Source organism: Balaenoptera acutorostrata, chromosome 9 (assembly GCF_949987535.1).
Source record: "Balaenoptera acutorostrata chromosome 9, mBalAcu1.1, whole genome shotgun sequence".
Lineage (NCBI taxonomy): Eukaryota > Metazoa > Chordata > Mammalia > Artiodactyla > Balaenopteridae > Balaenoptera > Balaenoptera acutorostrata.
In genome coordinates, this window is record NC_080072.1 from 14,192,148 (window position 1) to 14,210,323 (window position 18,176).

The window sequence follows — 18,176 nt, forward strand, 5'->3', positions numbered from 1 at the left end:
GCCCCATGGGAGGCTCTGGCGGAGTCACAACAAACAAACACCTCTCTGGACCACACCTGTTAAGAGGCACCGGGAGCTGAGACCCTGGGCCTTGGTTTTTCCTTTACTACTAAATCTCTGCTTAGGTGTCAAAGCCCTGTTTGGCTGCTCCCTCTAGTGACCAACTCATAGCACAGCAGCCCTCTGATGGGGCCCTGGGAAGGCCCCTCCCATGGGGCCTCTCGAGAGCACAGGAAGCGTGGTGAGCTCCACTGGGCCAGAGGGGTGGGAAGCGGGGCCTTCAGCACACCAGAGATTGGATGGGCATGATCTCACCTCCCTGACTGCTTCAGGCCAAAGGTGCCTTTTTCGAGTCCAGGGTCAGCCTTCCTCAGCCCAGGCTGAGAGAAGGCGTCATTTAACGCATGGCAGCCAGGAGCCCAAGGGGAGTTAGGGACCTTTATTTCACATTCACACATCTGTACATTTTCTATAAATAATGTGGAGCTGAAATATTTACAGTCATCTCTTGCCCACTCACTCCCAGGCTCTCTCTCCCCCTGGCAGCCAGTGCTGCGATGCTACCCGCAGACACAGAGGTGGGTACTGAACTTGGCCTCTCCCCACACCACCAGGTTCCTGGGCGTGGCAGCCTGTGGTCCCTGGGACTCTCCTAGCCCCAGTCATTTTGCTCTCCCCTGCCGAAGGCCAGGCGGACCACGCGGAAACTGCTGCTCAGCAAACAGCAGCCGTCAGTGCAGCCCCACTGCAGTGGTGGAGACCATGGAAGCAGCAGCCAGGCCTGTGCCCGTGGGCAGTCGCTGCCAGCTTGGGAACTGCCTGGAAGTTGCAGGGAGGAACTAAGGAAGCAGGGAGGTTGCCACTCGCTCTGCTGCCCCTTGACTCTCCCTTTCTTTCCCCACCCCGCCCTTGTCTGGGGGGGACAAGCCTCAAGCTTCCCTCAACGCCCCCATAGTGGGACTGCTCCAGGCACCTAGTGCCGGATCACAGAGGACGGAGAGCCCAAGTCCTGCTCTGGAAGGTTATAATGTCAAGGACGAGAAACTACAACACAACTGTCTCAATGACACATAATAGTGGGCTCGCACTGGCCTGTACTCCGAGTTCTTCTTAGAAGCCATTGGCCCAACACAGACACACACGTACTTCTGAGCCCCGAGGGGACAGGAGGATGGTCTTTGGGGGGTGGAGAGGATGAAGCTGGAAGAGACTAGCTCAGCCCTGTGAGACACGCTAAGACACTGAGACACACAGAACTGGGACCCACCTAAGCCTCAGCGAGGGGGCTTGCAGAGAACACACACACATCACCCACTTCGCAGTCACAGCAGCATCGTGCACTTGGGAACAGCGAGAGGCAAGGGACGGCCCCTGGGCTGGGGCAGCCTTAACCCCTCTCCATCAGCTAGAGACGGGCCGGGGTGGGGTTCTGAGATCTTCCTCACTGCTACGGACAGCAGCCACATATGAGAAGAGACACAACACAGAGTAGCAGATCTCGTGGGCCTGGAGGAGAGAAAACCAGCCAGATCAACGTCACGCAGATTCCTACATCTTCACACGTGGGATCTGCCAACTGGGAAACTCCTGCCCTAACTCTGGGCTCAGGCCTCCAGACTAAAGAGCCCCAAGCGAGGCCCCAGAGCTGGCCCGTGGGAGGGGATCAGCATGTGTGCCTCTCCCAGGCTGAAGACCTGCTTCAGCTCCAGCTGAATCTTTGGCATCTAGACTAAATTCTCTTCTCAACCATTAATTGCCCCTCACCCTGTGCTCTCAGAGGCCCACCCCACTCCTGCTGGAACGCCCCCAGGGAGCCCTTCGCAGACTGGCCTGTCGGCACACTCACCATTGGTGTCTTGTACTTGTGGCTCACCACTTCTTTAATTTCAGGAACTAAAACCGGACGGGCAAGAGACAAAACAGAAAGTTCAAAACTAAGAGCAATAGCGCCACACTCCCCCAGGCGGCAGCGCCCGGCACCAGGGTCCCCTTCCCCTCTGGGCCTGGCCCGGCCTCCTCAGCCTGACATCTGAGGTCTGCAGTGGCCCCTGGCTCCATGGCCGCCATGACTCTACCGACTTGGAGGGCCCCAGCACAGGAGCAGGCTGGTCTCTCACCAGCCAGGTCGCTGCTACCATCCAGGGCCCGAGGACCACAGCTGATATTCCCAGGTTTTGGCTGGGAGGAAAGCACTGCCTCTAGCCTGTGCCTCACACCTTGCTGAGACGCCCGAGAACTCACCCCTGTCAGTCACCAGCCCCATGCTCTGGTCAAGTTAAACACGTTCCCTGTACTCCCAGCCCCTACACTGAGGGTCCTGAGGCTGGATGAAGAAATGGCATGATACTAAACCCACCAGACTTGGAAGTTTCCTTCCCTGATGGCAGGAGAGGCCCAGGCCTGCCTGTGTGAGGGAGAGCGTCAGAGGGCTCTGGAGCAGACACACCGAGCAGAAGAGACAGGTGAGTACAGCACCCGGGGAGGGAGGTGACAGGGAGCATCAGGCAAAATACACACATGTCCACAGCCCGGAATGCAAGACCTAAGAGTCACCCCTGCCCCAGCCATGCAGGGGTTCTGCTTGGCCAGAGGAAGGAGTAAGGTCCCCCAGCCTCAGCCATCATCATGGCCCCTGGAGACTGGGAGCAGGGGGCGTGCCATCCCCTGGGGGCCAGAAAAGGTAGGATGAGAGTTGGCCACACCTTCTTCTGACCCTGGGAGGTAGAATTCAGGGGGCCCCAGGGTTCACAGGGAATAAACTCATCAAAGGTAGAGCAATGAGCCCAGGTCCTTCTCCTGAGTTGGAAGACTCCCCCAAACGTCTCTCTGGCAGAAGAGAGAAAGGAGCACATGGGATAAAACTCGGAACCAGTGAGCCAGCGCGAGGGTGGAGGAGGTTGGGAAGGAAGAGGGTGGGGAGAGAAGGGAAGAGACAAGTTGGTGATGCGAGCAGCTGGCTTGGGCGAAGGGAGCCTGCCCACCCACCGCAGGGCCCAAGGCAGGGGCCTGGGGACAGGCAGCACGGCGAGGTCACTTTACCTGCTGGAGAACGAAGGTTTTCATAGCAGCGATGAGGGGCACGAAAGAATGAAGCACAAACACAGCAGGAACTCAAAGCCCCAGGGTGAGAACCCAGACACCACTCATAGTCAGCGCTTGGCTGGGGGGAGCCTAGCTCCCGGCTTCCAGCTACCACTGCCCTCTGCCTCTGAGGCCGCTAGGCTTGCCTGCCCCCTAGAGTGAGCCTGCCTGCACCGCCGCACGCCCTCCTGCAGCAGCCCAGAGGCTCGATGGACCCTGGCGGGGCCCCGGGGCGGCCGGACAGAGCACTGGGCTGCTAGAGGGACCGAGGCAGACGGCACGAACACAGCAGAGCTAGGGAATGGCTCGTCTGCTCTGCCCCACCAGCTGGCCAAACGAGGGAAGGCAGCGCTGCTTCGCGGAGCCTCTTCTCTACCAGCGCTGATCTCTAAGCCCGGCGCCTAAGCCACTGCTCTTCGGCCCACTCTCAGGCAGCCACCGACCGACTAGCTTTCCTTTCTCCTCCCTCCTCTCGTGTCAGGACTCCCTCTTCCTCCCTGTCACTCCTGCTCCTCCTGACCTCTCTGCAGAGGCTCGTCTTCTCTGTCTCTAGTCCCTTCTCTGGAGCTCCGAGGTTTGAGTTACTGCCATGTGAGTCCAGACCTAAGAGCAAAATAGTGTAATTACCAAATTCCTCCAGGACAAAGACGCCTCGAACTGTATTGCACTTTTTAATGTGATTCAGCTCTATGAAAACCTGCAAGAGAGGGAGGGAGGGAGGGAGGGGGTAAGGCCCAGAGGCTCCCCCACTGCCCCGCAAAGCCCACTCTCCCAGCTACAGCCCCACCCACACAGAAAACCTATTTCCCACAGGGAGGATGGAAGAATACACACGCACACAACTCAAAAGTGCTAAGAAGCGAAGACAGCAGAAAGGGCATGTACCTTCCGCTCCTGGCCGGAGGAGAAAGCATGGGAGAGAAAGGAAGGTGTTAGTTTTAACCGTCAAAGCCAACGCAAAGGCCCCTCTACTGGCCTGGGCTGCCTGCCCACACCCTCTGCCCAGGGCAGTGCTTGTAGGACACTGTGCCCCAGGGGCCCCCCCTCAGCCCATCAGCTCTCTACCCTTCCATGCATCCTCCTCCGGCGCAGAGGGCTGGCACGGGCGCAAAGCTCCCCTCAGACTGTCCTTGGGAGGGAGGTGTTGGCATCTTCCTTGAAACAGGATTCAGGCTCTCCCAAGAGTATGTGGTGATGGATGGTACTAACAGCAGCCACTTGTGAGCACCTACTAGGAGTTCTACAAATTCTATTTGTTTGTCCTTACATCTACGTGGCACGCACAGGATACAGTATCGCCCTCATTGTACAGATGCGGACACCGTGGATCAGAAAGTTTATCTGCCCGTGGATAACGAAGCGGGGCTCCGAATCCAAGTACGTCCTGACTCCAAAGACCATGCTTTTCCCATCTGTTACCCCACACTGCAGAACTCCACCAGGGGTCCGATGCTTCCTCAACGCCAGCTGACTGTTATGTAGTAGAAGATAGACCCCAAGGCCATTATCTCACCGTCAGTCAGGGTTTGACTTCCTCTCTCTCTTCAGGATCTCTCTTCCGGGGCAAAGCCTTGAACTACAGACCAGCTCGTACATACTTTGTAACGGTTGGACGGTAGGTCAGTCCAAAGGGGGTGTACCAAGCGGGAAGAGGGCATCTGGGTGTCATTTAATGAGATCTCTCCTTCAGAAGGTGAGGCATCAGGGGAGGCCACAGCCCTAAGGTGCAGTCAGAAGCCTGGTCCCCGAGAAGTGCTGGCACCTTCATGGTCTAGAAAAGTACTTCAGTAAACCCCTCTCTGGGTGGACCCTAAGGTCTCAAGTATACTATTTAATATATTACTGTGACTAATAGTAAATATACTACCGCAAGTACACTGCCAGGAAGCCTGGGCAGCTGTTTCCCATCACACCAAGTTGCCCAGCTGGATTCCTGAAAGAAGGAGAACTAAAATGGCAAGTGGTAGGAGGAAGCCCCAGAGTCCAGATGTTCACCGCCCCTGAGTGTCTGCTGCCTGGCCAGGGGCCGTGGTGCTTCGCACATTCGGGTCTGGCTCAGGGCCTCAAGGAGACGAACCAGCACGTCAGGGGAGGGGGGGGGGAAGGCACTTGTGTGAAGAGTCAGGGCTGGGCGCGGACCTGGGGTGGTGCGCTGGCCTCAGAAAGGGATTAGCTTAAGGAATGTCCACGGAGAGAGAAAGTAACGCTGCGTTAGAACCAAGAGAAAAAAGTCAGCTCCTACGGTGGAGTCGCAGTGAGGGCAAGATGGATGCTGAAGTGCTCTCCAGTCAAAAGAAGGGGAGTGGGGCCTGTGGAGCAGGCGACAGAGCGGGGACGCTCAGAGGAAGGAAGAGAATAGGAAGAAGAATCGGCAGGAAAAAAAAGGCAAATAAACACACACACTCCAGATGGGACAGACACAAGCCACACACACACGCGTGCGCGCACGCGCGCTTCACGCGCACCAGAAACACGCGAGGGGATCAGCCGGTATAGACTCTCAAAGCAAAACCACCAAGCAAAAGCACACCCTGGGATCAGGGAAGGCGGACACTGTGCGAAGAAGGGCCAAGTGAGACGCTCCCACTCACACTGTGCTGAGTCTAACGGGCAGGGGCGGCCGGGCCACCACGGCTCTCTCTCTCCCCTCCTCCCCGCACAGGCTTCCCTGCCGCACCTTCCAGGTGGTTGCCAGTGTCACTGCGCCCTCCCCTCTGATTGTGCTCTCCGGTCCAGCTGCTCCGATCCTCTCACTAGCCCCGGAGGCCTCTCGCACGCTCTCTGGGGAAGCACTGGGGACCTGGACACTGATCCTTACTGCAGATGCAACACCGGGGCTGGGAAGCCTCGTGCTGCCGCTTGCACCTACCTGGTTGTGCATGAACTTGAGATTGATCCCTTCTAGGGTGACCTGCAGCAAGCCACCCTCGCCAGTCTTCATGTCCTGCACGGGGAACTCACCACCCAGCTCCGGCCCTGTGGCGAGGGAGGAGGTCATCAGCTAGCTGGGAGGTGGGGCGTCCCGCGGCCTGACCTCCTCGTCGGGCCTCCACCGCTCAGGACGGCCGAAAACCAAGAGAAGGCGCGCGCCCAGGGAGCCGTCCTCTGCTCACCGGGCTTGATGCTCTGCTGTCGGGCGGCAGCACGCTCCATGCTGTCCTTCACGCAGTAGTACAGCTCCCGACACTGCGGCACAGTGGGGAGAGCTGTCCTGTCATACAAGCTCTCCTGGCTCCCCACCCTCTGCTCTAGACTGGCTGCTGGAAGGCCAGGGCCCATGCCAGGACCTCGCAGACAGCTTTACGTGTTCCACGCCACAGCCAGAGGCAAAAGTGGGGCTCCAGCGTGGATTCTGGAATGTTAACTTCCCCGCGGGAGCTCCGCACTTTCCCTCAACGCCCAACCCCCAACGCACACAGAGTTGACGGGTACCTTCTTAGTATAGAATTTGTTGAGCTGGGTCTCAGAGCCGTTTCTACGCCACAAGCATAGCACCTTGGTCTTGGGACAGTAGGTCATGTTGATGAGCTTCTCGTACCACCAGCGCTCGTACACTGTCCCGATGTTACTACGCAGCACCACGCAGTCGTCACACACCTGCAGAGGCGCACGGGGCGGTCGGTGGCCCTGGTCTCTTCCCACCCCAGGCCACACTGCACGCTGCTCCCCACGGGGAAAGATGGGACAACTGGTCCTAGGAGCATCCCCAAGGTCAGGTTTTCTGTCTTATGCTCAGTCTTCCTTACGTGGAGACACAAACACTGAACTGCTGGACACATCGTCCACAAGAACGTTTACTGACAGAGGAGGAGCCGTTGAAAGGAACTTGTGGGCAAGGAAGGAGGCTCACTTCACTTCAGTCAGTGTTCATTACTTCTTACGTGTTCTGGACTTGAAGTACGCAGAGGGTATCTTATGCCTCCACCTTACAACCTTAGGAATCATGGCTATTGACAAGCACAAAGGCAGGGAATCAGGGCAGACGTAACCGAGGAGAAAAAAAATGGAACCAACACATTTTCTAATCCTGGCTCGGCTCTAGTTCTGCATAAATCTTTTCAAAAATTAATTACACAAGTGACACACGGACATTGCTTATTGCAAAAAAAAAAATTATACTCCACAGGATGATATAAACTAAAAGGCAAAGTTCTCCACATCCTCTTCTTGCTCAACATTCTCCCTCAGGTGGACGTACCTGTTTGTATGCCTTCAATTATGGTGGAGACATTATAGCACGATGGGCAAGAGAACAGGCCTAAGATCAGACTACCTGGATTTAGATTTAAGGCTGTCTCCTTACTTAGCTGTGTCACCTTAAGCAAGTTAATCTGTCTATATTTCCTCGTGTGTAAGATGGGGATAGTAGTAACTTCATGGAGTTACTGTGAAGATTAAATAAGTTAATGTGCACAAAATTCTTAGAATCGGACTTCCCTGGTGGCGCAGTGGTTAAGAATCCACCTGCCAATGCAGGGGACATTGGTTCGAACCCTGGTCCGAGAAGATCCCACATGCCGTGGAGCAACTAAGCCCGTGCACCACAACTACTGAGCCTGTGCTCTAGAGCCCGCAAACCACAACTACTGAACCCCCGTGCCACAAGTACTGAAGCCCGTGCACCTAGAGCCCATGCTCCACAACAAGATAAGCCACCGCAACGAGAAGCACGCACACTGCAATGAAGAGTAGCCCCCGCTCGCCGCAACTAGAGAAAGCCTGCACACAGCAATGAAGACCCAATGCCAGCCAAAAAATAAATAAATTAGTTAATTAAATAAATTTTTTAAAAAATTCTTAGAATAAAGCCAGGCACATAGAATGTACCCTGGAGTTAGCTGCTATAACAACAATACAACTATGATGTAAGAAATATAATAATTATGACCACGTTGATGATTCTCAAATCTTTCTCCACATGAGACCTGTCTTCCTGAGTCCTGACCTCTCTCTATCTGGATGTCTCACTGGCAGCACTTCAAACTCATCATGTCCAAATCTGAACTCCACACCTCCTCCGGGGCAGCTCCTCCTTCTCAGTTCCCTATTTCAGTAAATGGCATCCCTGTCTCCCCAGATGCCCAGGCCAGAAATGAAGGAGTGATGCAAGACTCCTTCCTTTCCCTCTAACTATACCATCGAGTCCCACCATTCTACCCCAAATACCCCCGGAACACACTTCCCCTCCCTGACTCCAGCCATCAAGTCCTACTCTTCTTCAAGTCTAAGCTCAAAGGTCACTTCTGAGGGTCGCCCACGACTCCCAGACCCTCTGCTATGTATTCCCATAACACCTGCCCCCTGAACATCTTCTCTCAATGCTCATTATATTTTATGACACTGGGTGTTTAATTATCTGACTTCCCCAGTGGCTTGTCAACCCTGTTAGGGCAACAGAAACTATGTCTCCCTTATTCACTGATATAACCCCAAACCCAGCAAACCCAGCAGAGTGCCTGGCTATGATATGCGCCCCATAAAAATTAGGTGAATGAATGAGGAATATACAAGATTACCAGTTTTAATCTACCATCTAAGACTTCACCGGGGCTCAAAAGCTTTAGGAAGAAAAGGGCCAACGTAGCTGAGTAGGAATTAGAAACTTGGATTCTAGCCCCAGTTGAACTCTGTGGTTCTCTCCATGTGGAAAATGGAGAATACCACTCCACTTTCCATAACCCTCTAAGAACATGATGGAAAGGAGAGGGACAGGTATTTAGAAGAACATATGATTTCTAGGCTAGAGAGACGATGGTAATAATGTGTCATACTTGTCTATGCTGCTGGTAGAGGTGTAAACTGGCATAGTCTTTGGGATGGCAATTTGGCAAAATCTATCAAAACTGTAAATGTATATAAGCTTGACCGAGAAATTTCACACTAAGAATCTATCCTGTAGAAATTCTCATGTGAGTGTGCAAAGATTTATGTTCAAGGATAATCAGTGAAGTGTTGTTTAAAAAAAAAAAGTGGGGGCCTCCCTGGTGGCGCAGTGGCTGAGAGTCCGCCTGCCAATGCAGGGGACACGGGTTCGAGCCCTGGTCTGGGAAGATCCCACATGCCGCGGAGCAACTGGGCCCGTGAGCCACAATTACTGAGCCTGCGCGTCTGGAGCCTGTGCTCTGCAACAAGAGAGGCCGCGATGGTGAGAGGCCCGCGCACCGCGATGAAGAGTGGCCCCCGCTCGCCGCAACTAGAGAAAGCCCTCGCACAGAAACGAAGATCCAGCACAGCCAAAAATAAATAAATAAATTAATTAATTAATTAAAAAAAAAAAGTGGGAGGGACCAGCTAAACAAATTACGGCACATCCATATAACACCTGATGGTTAAGCAGCCATTTAAAAAATAGAGACAGATTTCTATAATATGTAGACATATTATAGATATGCCTGTGATGCACTCAGTGCAAAAAGCCAAATTATATAACAATATTTGTAGTTCGATATCACTTTTATAAACACTGAAACAAAATTCCATATAAGTAAGCTGTATTTATACAAATATGCATTTTTTTAAATCTGAAAGGATTCATGCCAAATTCTTTAACGGTGGTTACCTCTGAGACATGGCACGGGAAGGAAGTGAAGGAAAATTTTTACTTTTTACTTTATTTACTTCTACATGGTTTGAAACTTTTACGGCATATACTCTATTACTTTTGTAATTAAAATATTATGTATGTATGTATGTATGTATTTATTTATTTATTTATGGCTGTGTTGGGTCTTCGTTTCTGTGCGAGGGCTTTCTCTAGTTGTGGCAAGCGGGGGCCACTCTTCATCGCGGTGCGCGGGCCTCTCACTATCGCGGCCTCTCTTGTTGCGGAGCACAGGCTCCAGACGCGCAGGCTCAGTAATTGTGGCTCACGGGCCCAGCCGCTCCGCGGCATGTGGGATCTTCCCAGACCAGGGCTCGAACCCGTGTCCCCTGCATTGGCAGGCGGATTCTCAACCACTGCGCCACCAGGGAAGCCCCCTAAAGATAATTTTTTAAAGTCTTTGCAAATTGCTATCCAACTACTCATGCAAGCAGTAGGCTGTGCTGAGAACAGCTAAATCTGACAGCATCACAGTAGCCAGGCACTGATGGAATGGGCAAGGTACCCTCGCTTTGCAGTACAAGGGGGAGCATCTATGAGATGACGGACCCACCCCATGCTCCAGGGCCCTCGTATGAGGCTCCCTGTAAGAGTGGTGAGAGAGAATCCTATACTTCAAGGAATCCTCTAGAGAAATTTACTGTGGTGCAGATGTCCTAAGTAGCCCTCAGTTCTGATAGGCACCTAGCCAAATTCTAACACTTCACGGTGACATGAAAATGACTCCCTTCTCAGCTACATCATCATGTATGTTTCTGCCTCAGAGCAGAAATCCCACCCTACGTTTGACAAACTACCTCTTCAAAAAGCTGTGAATGTGAAAATCAAATTCAACTAAGCCAAAAGGCAGCAGAATATTAGCTAATTTCACTACTCTATAGAGGAGCAGTACTTGGTCCCTAAAATTACTTAGAAAGAGATCCATTTGAGAATTAAAAACACAGAAATGAAGAAAACATGGCCAATTTCCTTTACAATACTGGATTAAGAAAGGGTTTTTCTAACTATGACTCAAAATCCAGAAGCCACAAAAGAAATGACTGATTAATTTAACTACAAAAAAGTAAAAAAATCCTGCATGGTAAAAAATACCATAAGCTAGGGACTTTCCTCGTGGTCCAGTGGTTAAGACTCTGTGCTCCTAATGCAGAGGGCCTGTGTTTGATCCCTGATCAGGGAACTAGATCCCACATGTTGCAACTAAGATCCTGCATGCCTCAACGAAGATCCCGCATACCTCAACGAAGACCAGGAGCAGCCAAATAAATAAATAAATAAATATTTTTTAAAAAAATACCATAAGCTAAATCAGAAAACTAATGAGGAACTTTGCAGTGGATAGGTCAGGTTGCCCACATGTGAACCCACTGATCACTAGGACAGAGCCAACCATATGAGGCGACAGGAAATATACAGCACCACCTCTTCTTGCCAAAATATTGAATCTGAAACTGACCAAATCTCTAGATTGAATTACTAGCTTGTACAAATACAAGTGATACAGAAACATGTTAAACAACACTAAGGAGATGCAATCAGCAAAATATCTAAAATGTAAGATGCTCTATAGGGCACATTTCTTCAACAAAATAAATGGCAACATGGGAGAGAAACTATTATATGTTAAGAGATACTTTAGAGTCATATCAACCATCATTATAAGTGCATTTTCCCTTTGACCCAGCAATTCCACTTCTGGAAATTCTTAGATAAACCTGCACATGTAGGAAATGAAGCAGGCACAGTATCAACCAGAGTCGTGCTACAGGTAATAACAAAAATTTGGAAGAAAATCAAGGGTACATAAATACTGACTGGTTATATAAACTATGGTATAGTCACACAGTGGAACACTATACAGCTGTAAAAAGAATGAGAAAGCTCTTTTTGTACTGATACAGAAGATCTCCAGGATAAGTTTTTTTTTTTTAGGGAAATGATTTTTTTTTTTAATTTATTTATTTATTTATTTTTGGCTGTGTGGGTCTTCGTTTCTGTGCGAGGGCTTTCTCTAGTTGTGGCAAGCGGGGGCCACTCTTCATCGCGGTGCGCGGGCCTCTCACTATCGCGGCCTCTCTTGTTGCAGAGCACAGGCTCTAGATGCGCAGGCTCAGTAGTTGTGGCTCACGGGCCTAGTTGCTCCGCGGCATGTGGGCTCTTCCCAGACCAGGGCTCGAACCCGTGTCCCCTGCATTGGCAGGCAGACTCTCAACCACTGCGCCACCAGGGAAGCCCCAGGATAAGTTTAATGAGAAAAAAAAAAAAAAGGTACAGATCAGTAGATATGATGTGCTACCTTTAGGTAAAAGAGTAGAAAAATAAGAACTTATGTTCATATTTTATTGTGTTTGCATAGAAAACCACTGGAAGATACAAACTGGTTATAAATAAAAGCGGTTACCTCCAAGAGGAAGGGGTGAGGTGGATGGGAAACTGAGTGGAAGGGGATAAGAATGAGACCAAGACTTGCCAGTGTATACCATTCTATGTTGTTCTGACTTATGGACAATGTGACTATATCATCTATGCAATCTATATATAAAAGAAATGATAGGGATGGACTTCCCTGGTGGCACAGTGGTTAAGAATCCGCCTGCCAATGCAGGGGACACGGGTTTGAGCCCTGGTCTGGGAAGACCCCACGTGCCGCGGAGCAATTAAGCCCGTGCGCCATAACTACTGAGCCTGCGCTCTAGAGCCCGAGCTCCGCAACAAGAGAAGCCACCGCAATGAGAAGCCCGCACACCACAACAAAGAATAGCCCCCACTCGCCGCAACTAGAGAAAGCCCGTGCGCAGCAACGAAGACCCAACGCAGCCAAAAATAAATTAAAATTTAAAAAAAAACTAAAAAATAAAAAAATGATAGGGAATCATCTATTATATTAATTTATTTGCATAAGAGCCTGACAATTTAATGATAAATGGATCATGAAGATGAATAAGTGGGGAAAAATATTCTGGCATCAGTTCTAGGAGTTCCTTGTGACTCTCAAATATTGCTTTGGGCCCCTAGCATGAACCAGCACCTACCTCCATGAAAAAGATATCTCCATTTGTGTCTGTCCCCGCATGTACCACAAATGTCTGCTTCTTCATGTGCCGGCTGCCACTGGACCGGATAGAGAGATCTCGTCCATTCTGAGGAAAGAGAGATCCTTTAGGGACAACCAAACATCCCTCTCACACAGCCCTCTGGGCCAAGAATCCCTCATTCAGCAATTCAATTCTTATCAGCTTCCTTAGAGCAGCGCCATCTGCTGGCCACTGGCCGCCATGAATGTGTTCTCAAACTTCCTGGTCACAGGACTCCTATTCATTTTAACTTTATTGACGACCCCCAAGAACTTATGTCTTTGTGAGTTTTACTTATAGGTATTTACCACACTAGAAATTAAAACTGAAAAAATTTAAATGTTTATTAATTCATTTAAAAGGAATTAATAATTCATTAATAATAAATCCATTACATGATAATATAAATAACATATACTTTTTAAATAACCATATCTTCCAGAACAAAAAAAAAATGTGATGAGTGGCACTATTTTACATTTTTTGCAAATCTCTTTAATGTTTGGCTTAATGAAAAATAGCTGTATTCTCATATCTGTTTCTACATTCAATCTGTTGTGACATGTTGCTTTGGTTGAGGTATATTAAAGAAAATCTGACCTCACAGATACGTATCTGGAAAAGGGAGGAGTATTTTACTAGGCTTTCCAGATAAATATGCATATTCTTCTTTGATGCTATACCAGAACCTCAAGAAGTTTCTTAAAGTTAGTTGCAGTGTGTAATCTGAAAACACATCAATGAACACTTTGTACTTTTTTACATTAAAATCCATTTGTCTGCTTTACACTTGGAGTGGATCTTTTACTCACAGTTGAATTTGTAAAATCACACATCAGTCATTTGGAAAATACTGGTTCGCCCAGTTATGCAGCTCTTCCAAATGTTGACGCATTTCATTACACGATATCAAAGAATCACATTCATCACCAATCTCACTGGAAAAGTTTTTAAATATTGGGAAGCTTCATGCACAAAAAGTCTGCCAAATACCCAACTCCAAATAACAATAATTTGTTAGTCATTCTTTCAAGTAAAAATGATGTCCCATGACTGGCTGCAAAGCTGTCAGTTCACCTTGGAACTCAAATCGTCACAAATTCCCTTTCCTCGAAACAATCATATTTTCACTTGCAGCGATATGCTTTATGTATATTTCTCATTTTGTCACATAGAATACTAAGAAGATGTATAATCACTGATCAGATTTAATAAAACTGATGATTTTAACTGCTTCATCAAGGACATTCACAAGTGAAACTGGCTTTTTGTTTTATTTTTAACTGAGAGTGTGTGGAGGTGGGGACACTAGCACGGTTTGGTGCCGCCATCTTCACCGTGTTAAGGCACCACTGGTTTTACCCACCATTGCATTTGCACCCTTAGTGCAAATGTCAACCCAGTAAAAAAGGCAAATAACATTTTAGTATTATCATGAAAACAGTATTCACCTTGTGGATCCACAGGGGTCCACAGACCACACAAATGTTGAAATGGCTGCACTGGGATGGTTTTAGTGCAGAGAATCCTATCACAGAACAGAAGGGCAAAAGCCTCATCTAGAGTCAAAGCCCTATTTTCAGAACTAGGGATTTTGAAAACATACGAGCCAAGAAATGACCTGTGCGGAAGTCTCTGCGTTAGGCCATGAGGCCCACGCCTGGCAGGCAGACTAGCACAATGGAAGGGAGCCTAAAGGATGGCCCAGGTGTGCTCACCAGGTTTGCCAGCTGGTCAAGCGCTTCGTTGATTTGCTGGCTGTACACAAGCCCAATATGCGACTTTCCCATCAGGCGCCTCACCTTCTTCCGGATATCATTCTTATTTACCTGAAAAGCCAAAACAGGATCTTAATAACTTTCCTCCTGAGAAAAGTAGAACTCTAAAAGACCACATCACTGAGGATAAAACATTCAACTGTGTGTTCTGCCAACAGTCTGAGAAGAAAAACCCTGGTTCTGTCTCCAGGTGGCTTCTGCAGAAAAGTGGCTCTTAGAGAAGTTCTGGCTTAAGTGGACGGGGACTCACGGGGACACATCCTCCCTAACCCCCCAACCAACACCATAGCATTCACCTCTAAAAACCCCTGGGCTCCTCAGAGTGTGATTCTTACATAGTAAGACTTAAGAGTAGCAATGTTCTACACTCAGTTGTCACCAAGACACCATCTTAGGGTTAAAGGTCACCACACTTTCCCAACCAGAGTTAACTGGTACCCCTGGAGTTCAAGAGACCCTTAAACAGAAAAGGAAACAAACCAAGAGTGCCTGCAGGGTATTCTCTGCATTTGATCAACTAATCCCTTCACATTTAGAGAGGCTGGGAGAACAGGAGGAGGAGAAACCCAGGAGCTCATTCTCAAAACAACTCTCTTCTACCCACCAAGTCCCTTTCAGAACGGGACTCTTCCATTTGGTAACACAGTTCTCCCACAGCTATAAAAACCAAGTATAACCAAGTCAAACTAGAACCTACCACTGCTTTTTCAATGAGTAGCTCTTTTTACATCTATGGCAAAGTATATATGATAAAGGACTAATGCTGAAAAGTAAATTCTGAGCATTCTTTCCAAGGTTTCAGAGCCTACTACTTAAAAAAATTTTTTTTTCCACTGTATTCTGTGGGGAGTTCTACAGGCATCCTAAAACTATTCAGCAAAGGAAGCCCATTTAAAATTCAAAATAAACAAGTGGCATGCAATCATCAATCACCTTTACAACATTCCTTAGCACAACAGCCTGGCAGCTTCAGATAAATGGATCATGTGTGAGCTGCAGAGAGACCTCAGACTTTCAATGAAGAAGAGAGCCCCAGCAGGATGCTCTGACTGCTTCCCAACTGCCCCAAGATTTAGGCAACAAGCCTTGCCCTCCAGTATCAGCAGTAGCTGGGCATAAGCAAAATAGACATTACCTTCATCAGCAGCATGTAGGAGATGAGGTTGTGCAAGAGCGTGGCCAGCAAACGATCTTCATCATCCTCTAGGCGCTTCCGGTCATGTTCTCCTAGGGACAGGTACCTGAGCGGGAGACCAGGACAAGTCAGCCCCCAGGTGGGAGAACACAGAATTAACTGGGAAGAGGCTGAATTTGCATTTTCCCAAGGGTTTGTAAGCCTCATACCTGTCTATCATTTCCTGGGGACCCTGGTCCATACCCATCCCTTCTCTCTCCAACATCACAGCATCTAAGAACGCATCTTCCCAGAACTGCATTTGGTCCCATAAAGTAGAACGCTCTTTGCCTGTGTGGAATAGAGTTTTTTTAGGGGCTTATATAACGTATAAAAAATATGGCTGCCAAACTAAAACAGAGTAAATTCCAGAAAAAAGGAAGTCATCACAAATTCCAGGGCAAAGGAAACACGAGACTCTTCACCCCAGATCTAACATTCCTGCCACCAGCCCCAGCTGCCTCCAAGTGAGGCCCCATCCCTCCCGAGGAGGAGGGATGAACAGCACACAAAGAAAGGTGGTTACTTATAGAAAAGGTCTCCATAGCAGCATCCTCTAACTGGTCCCACATCGATCCTCTGTCCCTTCCTGCCGATTTGTGAGCAGGAAGGACCATGGTAGCAAGAAAGTAAAAGAAGACAGAAAGACAGAGGCTGTTGGTTAATACCAAACTTCAGTCTCTTCTAGTTTTCACCCACTGTTTTCTCCCCAGTAAGTCGCTTGCTTCAGATATAAAAACGTCCTCTAACATCAGCACTGAGATCCGCAAAAAGCCAAGCAGCTACTTGTTCAGCGCCACCCTCTTCCCGGGCTGAGTCCAGCTTCCTTCCAGTGCAAGTGGCCTTCGCAGTCTATTTCTCACCTAGGAGCCCCTCGTAGAGATAGACTCGCTGGCTTACATCTTCAGAAAAGCGAACTGGGCTGCCCACCAGCTTCTCCTTTACACTTGGCTTCAAGCTGTGGGCTTTACCCTAGAGAGAAGAGGCAATAGGTCAGCTGCCAGAGGTAACAATGAATAGGGGCAAAGTAAACCAAGCAGCTCACTAAGAGGCTCACACACTAGGCACCATCATTAGTCACATATATTCCAGCAGCCCTGCCTTTGCTACTCTGCTTGCCTCAATCAGAAGTCAATCTGATAATCCTGCTTTCTGTTACTGCCTCCCAAAACACGCAATCAAGTTTTCATTTTTACTTACCTTTAACCTTTAGTCTCTGTAAGACTCTTTCCTCTTAAAAAAAAAAAAAAAATTAGGCAAATTCTCTGTAGCAGCGTGATGCAGTGAAAAGAACACTGGGTTTGAAGTCTAGACTGACCAACGTTCAGATCCCTGCCTCTTACTAGCTGTGTGATCTTAGGTACAAAGCCTAGCTTCTCTGAGAGTCATTTTCCTCACCTGTAAAAGGAAGGTTATAATACCTACCCGATAGGACTATTCTCATTCAATATGAGAAAATACATATAAATCACTTAATAGTGCCTGGCACATGGTTGGTATTTGATAAATGTTAAGTCTTCTCTTCTACCATCTCTTAGAAATATCTTCCCACATAGAAATACCACTAACTTTATCTACCACTTCTGCAATATTAGACTTTCTATTCATTCAAAAAAGATCTTTGGCTGGGTAAGAGGTAGTTTTCATGCCTGCTTCACAACACATGCAACAGCATAAGCAAAGAAGCCACTGAACAAAGGTTATTATTAGGCAATACCTAATTAGTGTGTCCAAATGCCAGCTTCCTGGTTCACAGCCCAAGACTTTGTTCAATGAACCATATTAACCTAAGATAATTTATTTCTTACCAAAATAGCCCTTTTTGAGCCAAGAAATTTAGGTAACTGATCTCAGCAACTCAACTGCACAAAGAGCCCTTGCCCAGAAGTACAGGAAAAGTACGAATTTGTCCCAGGACGGTGCCCGGAAAGGTAGCACACAGCTGAACGGCTTCTTGCAAGACTGCTACTCCATAACATCTATCTCAGCCTCCAGAATGAAGCACACTAGAAGGATTTAAAATACTCTTGGGGCTTCCCTGGTGGCGCAGTGGTTGAGAATCCGCCTGCCAATGCAGGGGACACGGGTTCAATCCCTGGTCCGGGAGGATCCCACATGCCGTGGAGCAACTAAACCCATGTGCCACAACTATGGACCCTGCGCTCTAGAGCCCATGAGCCACAACTACTGAGCCTGCGTGCCACAACTACTGAAGCCCACGTGCCTAGAGCCTGTGCTCTCCAACAAGAGAAGCCACCGCAATGAGAAGCCCGCGCACTGCAACGAAGAGTAGCTCCCGCTCACCGCAACTAGACAAAGCCCGCGCGTAGCAACGAAGACCCAACTCAGCCAAAAATAAATAAATAAAATCAATAAATGTATTAAAAAATAATAATAATAAAATACTCTTAATTAAAAGGGTCTGTTTAGACTCAGGGAGAGTTAAGATCCATTAGTTTGAATGGCTC

At 48.7% G+C, this 18,176-nt stretch overlaps 1 protein-coding gene across 50 annotated transcripts in view; it reads right to left on the reverse strand.

Moving 5' to 3' along the window:
* Positions 1-424: 424 nt before the first annotated feature.
* MADD (MAP kinase activating death domain) overlaps positions 425-18,176 on the reverse strand; it is a 40,441-nt gene continuing 22,689 nt past the window's right edge. For 22 of the 50 annotated variants that reach the window (XM_057552684.1, XM_007181194.2, XM_057552692.1 and 19 more), the window contains 11 exons: positions 16,572-16,680; positions 16,235-16,297; positions 15,879-15,999; positions 15,670-15,775; positions 14,475-14,585; positions 12,715-12,822; positions 6,514-6,678; positions 6,195-6,267; positions 5,951-6,057; positions 1,847-1,893; positions 425-1,506 (listed from right to left, as the gene is read on the reverse strand). In XM_057552684.1, the coding sequence (XP_057408667.1) occupies positions 1,870-1,893; positions 5,951-6,057; positions 6,195-6,267; positions 6,514-6,678; positions 12,715-12,822; positions 14,475-14,585; positions 15,670-15,775; positions 15,879-15,999; positions 16,235-16,297; positions 16,572-16,680 (987 nt within the window). In that variant the 3' untranslated portion in view covers positions 425-1,506; positions 1,847-1,869. Of the gene's footprint in view, positions 1,507-1,846; positions 1,894-3,708; positions 3,779-5,950; positions 6,058-6,194; positions 6,268-6,513; positions 6,679-12,714; positions 12,823-14,474; positions 14,586-15,669; positions 15,776-15,878; positions 16,000-16,234; positions 16,298-16,571; positions 16,681-18,176 lie in introns of all 50 variants that reach the window. The other 28 variants (XM_057552670.1, XM_057552669.1, XM_057552675.1 and 25 more) reach the window with 3 other exon arrangements.